The sequence below is a fragment of the Mastacembelus armatus genome, chromosome 21, assembly GCF_900324485.2.
Source record: "Mastacembelus armatus chromosome 21, fMasArm1.2, whole genome shotgun sequence".
Classification (NCBI taxonomy): domain Eukaryota; kingdom Metazoa; phylum Chordata; class Actinopteri; order Synbranchiformes; family Mastacembelidae; genus Mastacembelus; species Mastacembelus armatus.
Genome location: NC_046653.1, coordinates 6,787,908 through 6,797,158, shown reverse-complemented (window position 1 = coordinate 6,797,158; position 9,251 = coordinate 6,787,908). Strand labels below are relative to the sequence as shown.

At 41.7% G+C, this 9,251-nt stretch overlaps 1 protein-coding gene across 1 annotated transcript; it reads left to right on the top strand.

Annotated features, from left to right (window-relative positions):
* Positions 1-2,548: 2,548 nt before the first annotated feature.
* On the top strand, positions 2,549-7,537 carry asb1 (ankyrin repeat and SOCS box containing 1). Its single transcript, XM_026296459.1, has 5 exons — positions 2,549-2,818; positions 3,562-3,700; positions 4,362-4,664; positions 5,345-5,727; positions 6,375-7,537. The coding sequence occupies exons 1-5, from the start codon at positions 2,716-2,718 to the stop codon at positions 6,500-6,502; spliced, it is 1,056 nt and encodes a 351-aa protein (XP_026152244.1). The 5' UTR covers positions 2,549-2,715; the 3' UTR covers positions 6,503-7,537.
* The last annotated feature ends 1,714 nt before the right edge of the window (positions 7,538-9,251 follow it).

Below are 9,251 nucleotides of genomic sequence, written 5' to 3'. Positions count from 1 at the left end.
TTTTAAGATTTAATGAGAGTAGGTAAAAAAAGAGCTGTAGACAGTCGATTTGACCTTAGAATGAAAATTTAATGTGAGTATTGCTTGAGTTACATTATGAATGGAAAGGATAAATGACCCTGTTTTGTGGTTTTGACAAGTTCATGTGAAGCCCCTGTGGCATCTGGTGCAGCCAAGTCACACTCTCAAGGATACTTGTTTCTTTTGAGGCCTTGTCCAGCATGGCAGGAGTAAAGTATTTAACTTTGATTTTAAGACTCTCAAGTTACATTAGCAGCAACTGTTCTCTAGAAAGCCATAAAACAGCTGCAACATACAAAAAATGTATCAAGAAGCCCCTTTAATAGCTATTAAGCACCATTTGGACAAGGCACTCATGTTTCAGGTCAGAGATTTAGCTAAAGGCCCCATGCAGGAGGCATGGACACCTGCTCTTAGCAAAGACCCTGGTCCCAGTCTCAACAGATGGATTATAAAAAAAGACTACTGCATAGTCCACAAGGAAAGGACAGTTTTGTGGTCTGCAGTTAACCACTAAGCCCCACAACAGGTCAAACTGAAAGGCCCCATCACTTTTTGTCACTAATCCTGAGAATTAACTTCAATTTGTGTGGATATAACATATATATATAACTGTCCAACCTAACTTATATTCTTCATACAGGTTTGTAGCCTGCATAGCCTACTTATACTTGCCATCTATCTATTATATCACTTCATTGAATGCAATTTGTGTTTTCCATTATGGAACAGGCACATGTTGGAAGCTTGTAAGCAACCTGTCCACTAATGAGGACACACTACACCACTGACTTGTCCGTTTATTTTTAGAGCAGCACCAGGGGCCTCAGCGTCCATGGTTCATCTGTCATCAGGCAGCATAGCGCCATGGTTCCGTGCCTCTGTGGTGTACATTACCCACCCAAAAATGACTCACCACAAATTAACAGCTAAAAGTAGGCTGACACTGCATTTTAGATATATTTCCAGTTACCAAGGATACCTTCATACAACTAAGATCTAAACAAAATCTTTGTGTACACAGACACATGGATAGAGAGTACGTAGGAGCTATTTCTTCCTTTGGATCTGTCAAAAAATGTGACCCCTGACCCAGGACAATGATGGTTTGAATCTCACCTCAACACTTGGTTATAACTTCAACAAATGTCACTTCTGTGATGCAAAAATCTTAAAAATACACAAAATGCTGGCACGGTCTGATGTAAAAAGGTTTATTGCAACCATAAAAAGACAAGTAATAACATCTGGAGTTGGGTTCTTGGACACAACTGTTTTGTTTTGTTTTTAAGATATGGACATAAAACCTCAAGGTCTGCCATCGTCTTGGTTTTGTCCAGTGACATCTTCATCCAACTGGGAGCTGACAATCTCTAGGTCTCCTGATTCTTTTCTTTGTGGCTTCACAGCCTTCTGTCCTCAAAGCACTTTACTCACTTTGGGGTGAGTCAACTGGGCATACTCAAGCAGATGCATGCTAAGAACACTGTTCCACAAAAATCCATTACTAAAGGAAAATGTATGAATGTATTAGTGTTTACGTGTGCATTTATCCACCATAATCATAACATTGATCATATATATATTACATAATTGTATGTATTTGTCAATCATAATCATTACTTACATATTTATCAACCCCATTAATTACATCCATCCATCTATACCCCCTTATTCCTAACCAGGGTCACAGGGATCTACTGGAGCCTATCCCAGCTCTCTTTGGGTGAAAGGCAGGGGTCCACCCTGGACAGGTCACCAGTCCATCACAGGGCCACATAGAGACAAACAACCTCACACACTCACACTCACTCCTATGGGCAATTTAGAGTCACCAATCAACCTGACATACATGTTTTTGGACTGTGGGAGGAAACCAGAGTACCTGGAGAAAACCCACACAAGCACAGGGAGAACATGCAGACTCCACACAGAAAGGCCCCTGATGGGTTTCCAACCAGGAACCTTCTTGCTGTGAGGCAACAGTGCTAACCACTGATTCACCATGCTGCCCTTTGATTAATCACATGGCTTATACAATGCTCCCACAGATTGATCTTTGACCTTTAAAAAGACTTCCAAGGCAGTACCTCATTAAAAACACATCATACTGTGCCCTGGAGTTATGGTACTGTAGGTTTACTGCATTTTTTTCAGATTTTGGTGTATTTGCTGATCAGTTTTAAGTTGTAACAACCTATATCCTCTTGCTCTGTTATTATTACACTACTACCACAGTCTTGTAGGATTACTTTAGCAGACCCTCTGTGTTTTCCCTGGAATATGAGATTGCTGAGTCTGAGTGACATTTTATTGACTCATTATTTCTTCTTGTTAAGAAATAAAAAGTATGAAAAATATAATAAATGAAACAGAAACAGCACAGATCATTGATATATTTGTGTTTACAGAGGCAATGTTCTTGCTCCAGTTGGATTATGTCTAAAAACCAGAGTATTTGAAAAGCGACACAGGGACATGTTTCCTTGTTAAAGAGTCGTTTCCCCTTTAAATCCGAGCCGCCCAGCTGAGCAGGAAGTAGCGCAGTGAGCGGAGCAGACCGTCACCAACACGGTCACGTTTGTTTATTTTGATGTGTCTGAGCTAGACTGGTTTCCCGTGTTCAGAGGGAGGCTGGTGATGCTGGCGGAGCGCTGGTTCCAGGTTTGACAAAGGAGTGACATTTCACGCAGCATGGCCGACGGTGCTGAGGCGCAGGCTGATGGTGACGACCCGCCCAGTATCAGTTTCCCTCCGCTCATCACCGTGTCCGACCTGCCCGGTGCTACGGCCGCAGGTAACCGTGGGTTGGGGCTGAGGCCGCCATGATTCATCAGCCCTCCAAAATGCAGGGGGTTGAAGAGGACAGCGGGCTCAGACCCAGCCAGCATTCACTGAGCAGACAGCAGTATTGTATGTGCTGATGCTGGGCTGATTCCTGTGCAGTAAGGTGTGGCCTGTGGATCCAGTAAACACTAATCTCAAGTTACAGAGGTGCACTGTGTTTATAGTGTAGCCAGCCTGTTAACTCTGCTTTTCCTACTAATGATGGGCTTTCATGGATTTAGGTCACAGAGAAGCTGAACACAGGATCTTTGTGCATGACTGTTTGTCAGAGGGTGGACATAATAATATGAATACCTGCAGAACATAATGTTCTCTTATGCTATAGCCCTGCAGAAATTACACAAGAGCTGTTTGGTTACTGTGCATACGTGGGTCCCAAACAAGAGGAATGAATTCACTACAGAATTCAGCATGGATGTGCATACTGGTATATAACATAATGGTACAGTATGAACAGTACTTGAATGCAGGATCCTCTGTCAGGGCCTAAATGATTTTAGTTATATAGTCTATAACATGAGAATGTTCAATCATCTCTGCTGAGGCAGGAAGAGTTAAATGGAGCATTAATTATGAGGCATACTTCAGTTTTTCTAACAATGATATTTCTACACCTGTAAATGAGAAAATGAAATGGATGGATTAGATCGATGGATGGGTGGATTTCTATCCCTAAATCTGTTTCTTCACCAGGCCGTAACCTAAAGGAATGGCTTCAGGAGCAGTTCTGTGACAAGCCACTGGAGCAGGACGACATGCGGCTCCACAATGCCGCCTATGTTGGAGATCTGGACACCCTGAGGAACCTGCTGCAGGAAGATAACTTCAGACGGTGAGGAAGAGTAATAGTGAATAGTGATGAAGGGATGGGCCAGACTGCTGAGGCTGTAGTAGCAGTTTATCTGGTAGTAGTAGTAAATATTTCATATGTTTACAGCAGAGATAGTGACATTTTAAAGACTTTATCAATTTTATTGTGCTTTTGATAACACAGGCCTAAAAAATTCACAAAAGTATGATAAATCCAATATGATGGATTTTGAGAATCAGCTAATAACTTTTTCAGTTGTGTGCTGGGGAGGTGGCATCAAGGCTGGTGAGGCCAACAGACTAAACAAGTTGATCAGGAAGGCAAAATCTGTTGTTGGACTGGAACCTGACAGTCTGGAGGCTGTGGCAGAGAGGAGGATGGTGGACAAAATAAACTGGACAATCCTGCCCACCCACTTCATGAGGAACTGTGGAGAATGGGAAGTTCGTTCAGCCACAGACTAATTCCCCCTAAAGCCAAGACTGAAAGATTCAGGAAGTCTTTTGTGTCCACGGCCATAAGACTCTATAATTCCTCAATATAAACAATAACACACACACACACACAAAACCAGCTGTAACAATTGAATTTCCTCTTGGAGGAAATACTCTTCTTCTTGTTGTTCTTCTTCTTCTTGTTCTTCTTCTTCTTCTAACCACTCCTATGTCTGCATTGGTGCCAGGCGTATAAATGAGAAGTCTGTGTGGTGCTGTGGCTGTCTGCCCTGCACCCCTCTGCGGATCGCAGCGACCGCAGGACATGCTGCCTGCGTGGCCTATCTGATCGCCCAGGGAGCTGAGGTGGACTTAGTCGATGTCAAAGGCCAGACAGCGCTCTACGTGGCTGTGGTTAACGGGCACCTGGACTGTGTCCGGATACTGCTTGAGGCCGGAGCGGATCCCAATGGAAGCCGACACCACCGCAGCACACCACTGTACCATGCTGCACGTGTGGGAAGGCTGGACATACTGCAGGAGCTCATCAGGTGGGTCTGTTGACACACATCTCAGTCCCTGCTGTCTATACTGGACGGCAAGTTAAACAACACATAAAAATGGATACTGCTCATGTATGGGTTGAATGAGGAGCTTCTCAGAAATTAAAATTTAATTTCTGTCTGTCCCAGTACTAAAAACTAGTAACAGGTCATGCTGTGAAGGGTTGGAGCATCCATGCCAACACAGCTTCACTTATTTATTTTTCTACTTTACTTTTTCTTGTTAAAATGTTGGTTTTATTTTTTGTTTATGGTGAGGATTGAAGGGTCATCATTTTGATCTATGGTTAGCTGTGTGGTGCAGTGTTTTCCAGTGCTTCAGGCTAATGTTTGGTTATTTCCAGACTAAAAAAACTGCTTGTTTCATCTTTCCCAGAATGCACAAAAACAAATATTTTAAGTCATAGGTTCCCATTAGTCAACAACACCGACCCACATGGGACAGAGGTTCCAGTAATACATGACATTCTGAAACAGACTAAGAAACCAGACAGACATTCAGTTTAATCCACATTATTTATACAGTCACTTGCTTTGTTTATACAATAAATTGGATTACATCTGTCTCATAAATCTGCAGAAAAGAATGTCCTTTCTAATATAGTTTTCATCGGGGTGTATCGGGGCTTTAAAGAAAGTAAAACTGTTTCACTGTTTCTTTTGCCCAGATTCAATGCTGATGTAGACATGGACCACCAGCTGGGTCCCCGGCTCCTCTTAAGTGCCCGCACCCTCAACACTTTGGTGGTGTGTCCTCTCTACATCAGCGCTGCCTACCATCACCTCCACTGTTTTCGGCTGCTACTCCAGGCCGGTGCACAGCCCGACTTTAACTACACTGGGCCAGTCTGCCAGGAGGCTCTGACACGTGGCCTGGCTTCCTGCCTGTTGGATGCGGTGCTGCGACATGGATGTGAAGTGGCCTTCATCCACCTGCTGCTGGACCATGGGGCTAACCCGGCCCTCGTACCCTGGAATGAGTCAGAACTGGAAGCTCCCAACCGGAGGAAGGTGGATCCGGAAGCGCTCAGGGTCTTCCTGGAGGCGAAGAGTGAGTAAAAATAATGTATGGGGAGCAATCAGTGTACATTCCTGACCAGTAGGCGTTGTTATTCAGGGAAGGGTTTTAGACAGAGTCAGGGATAGTCATGAAGTAGTAGACGCTCTCCTGGGCTGATCATTGACGCTAAAATACTTTTAGTTGATTATTGTTGAATGTGTTTTTATTGGTTTTGAGTGGTGTCAAGCAGAGCTTTGTTTGCCTGGTGGGCCCTGTTTTCCAGTGCCACAATTGGTTCCTGACAGCAGCACCCCATTTGTTTTCTTGACCAGATGACGCTGTGTCTCATTCGGCCCCGTACAAAGTAGATAATGTCTCAGAGTGACTCTCTACCTACTGCATCAATAACAGTAATGGTGTATTCCTTAATATGACAAGTCAAAATGTCTTGTAAAAAACCCCATAGCACATTGATAGTAGGATAGTATGTCTCAATTCCAAATTTAAGTTTAATGAATTTCTCAATGCATGTTAGAACTATGGCATCACTAAGCCCAAGGAGCTGACATGACTGACAAGAGGGATTGAGTAAATTGGTTGAAATGCCTATATTATCATGGTTTACCTGAATGTATGGGATGATTCTTGTGTTGTAGTTGGTAAAGAGATTCTTTCTTTGTTTTTTCTCTCTTTCTCAGGATGCCCTCGTAGGCTGACGCACTTGTGTCGCATCAGGATCCGCAAAACAATGGGCAAAAAACATATAAAACATATACCCTTGTTACCTCTACCAGAACCCATCAAGAACTTTCTGCGTCACCAATAGTGACAAGCCATCTGCCTTCTTGTCTTCTACAGCGCTCATCCAGCCCAATCCCAAAAGCCTCATCAGTCTTGAGGACAAGTCACAGGATTGAGTATTTTCTGAACCCAGTTACTTACTTCTAATAAAACAGTAATAATTAATTATTAATAATTATGTAATACTCCTATCTCCCCCTATTGAAATGCTTCTTAGCTTATCAGAGACGTGTGTCCTGACTTGTGACACTATATCCTGACATCCTAAATGTTTGCTTTGTGACTTCTTAATTCACCAGGGTGTGTTCTGGTAGTACATTTCCGCTTAAAACCACAATAAGAATGTCCTTTGGTGGGCCATTAAAACATGCCATGTAATAAAAATCTTATCCAGAGGCAGGTGGACATTATTCAGATCCAGCTCCTTGGATTGCTCTTTTATGTGTTATCTGTAAACCTGGATTTCACTACCTCTAAGCAAGAATGGAAGGCAAAATGTGCACATTCCTACATTTATTCTACAGGTCATCTATTTGTATCCTCATTCTGCAGCATTAACCACACAGAGTAGTTTGACAATGTAAGGGCGGGATTGACTACCATGTGGTAATTGATTATTTTTGAGCCATATGCCTTAACACTATGTTTTGGGAAGTAGGCCTCAAGACTGATCAAGTCAGAACTGTTAATAAAACATAATATAAGAGATACTTGTAAAAGCTTAAATGAGCAATTTAAGGTACTGGATCCTGAATAAAATGCAAGTAGCAAATTTATAAAGTTTTGCTCTAAATGTTAATGTATGTGTGAGGAAGAAACTTTGTATTTTTAGGCACATATTTAAAGGAAAGTTTCTCTGTAAAGTTAATAATCTGTTAAAAAACTAATGAAATCTATTTATGGTGATTAGAATCAGTTTGTGTTTACAACCCAGAAAGCAGCCTTGTTGCACAGTTTTTTTTTCTCATAGATTTTGAATGTTAAACATGTTGAAATGTCATTGCAGTTTGCTTTGTATAGCTCATTCTTATTGGCATACAGTAAATGTAAAATAATTCAATATTCTCTACTGTTTTTATTTCATCAAAACTGCATGGGAGGGCCATCACACCACCAGAAAACAGAAAGATTCAAAAAAGTAAGATTACTTTTTCTACTTAAATCCACTGAGACAAAATCAGCCCCTTGTCAATATCAACAGATGCTGCAGGCTTTTAATACAGCAAACCTTTAGCATACTAAGAGTTAATAAGCTCTTGAGGGAAACCCCCCATTGTGTACAGCATAATATGTATCCTTCTTACAGTTTCAGTGAATCTACATTACGTATGGGCTGCCAATTGGCCAGAGGATTGAATCCTACCAAGGCTTTAATTTCTGTTTCCAAAAAAGTATCATTCACAAGTTTCACAAAGTGCATTGAAATGAAAAAAAAAACAAAAAACAAAATGCCCGAGGAATGAGATCATTCAAATTAAAGCAACGATCATACAAAACACCCATGTCTCTCTTGAAGCCAAAGCTGGTACTCATTGCCAGGCAATGGTAATAGTAAGGTAAGTTCAGAGTCTGCTTTGATTCAGTGTTTAATATATATATGTTAAAACTTTTCTTCTTTTTTATTGCTTAAGTGCTATTTGCTACTTCTTGGTTAGTGAGCTCATGTATGTGTGTGTAAGGCAGAGTCTGTGAGAACTGGACACCACAGTGCCTGTGAAAATGTTTATCAAGGCATCTATCTATGTGCCAGTAGAGCATCTACCAGCAGTAACTGGGCAGACAGTGGAGAGGATTCCCTCCCAGTGAGTCCAGTACAAACACCAGTCAAGTCTTACAGGATAGCCAGCAGGCAGAAGACAAAAGGAAGCTATAATGTTATATCTTTGTTCTCTCTAGATTCTTCAGAAAGCCTTTTATCATTATAGACAGTGTGTGTGTGTGTGTCATGTTGACGGTGGCAATCCCATGAACACTACTGTAACTTGATAAAAGTGCCTCATAGAGCAGAGTACTACTTTCTTCTCTCCTGCCAGCTGCTTTTGCTTCATCTGATTTTCCCAGTTTTCCCTGCTCCTCCATCAGAAATAATACATTTTAATACAACTGCGATGGAGCTGTAGCTGGGAACATTTGTTATTGTTGTTGCAGTTGATAATTAAGACATCATGATGGCTGAGAAAACCACATTCTAGTGAAAGCCCAACTGGCCCCCTGGAAAATGCCGAGCCTGGGAAGCCCGGGTGGAAGCAGCAGGGAGCACAGCAGCGGAGGGACATTAGGGCTGTTCATCCAAAACAGCTCTGGCAAAGGGCCAAGGAGATGGGCTAGGATACCTCCTGCAACAACCTTAGGTTGATTTTTCATTTCTCTGGAAACATTTTGAAAGTTAGAAAAAGTTTGAATCTATGTTGACCGTGGGTCAACTAAAATCAATTAAAAAGATAGACTTAATCATTCATTATTTAAAATGGATGCAGTGTTATTTAAGTAAACCAACTGAATCTATATCCAATATATATGTAAATGGGTATGAATAATTTATATATGTTGTGAAGAAAAATGAAAAGCTGTCACATGAGGTCTCTAGATGGCACTGTCTTCCTTTCAAGCATGGCAGACACCTCACCATCTTCTAATACCTAGTCTCCCCTCACCCTCACCTCTCATTTTTCTCTTCTTTACTATCTGTCTGTCATCCTTTCTTTGACCTCTTCACCTGTCTATATCTATCCACTGTCAGCCTGTCTGACTGAGCTTGCTGCAGAGGGGCTTAG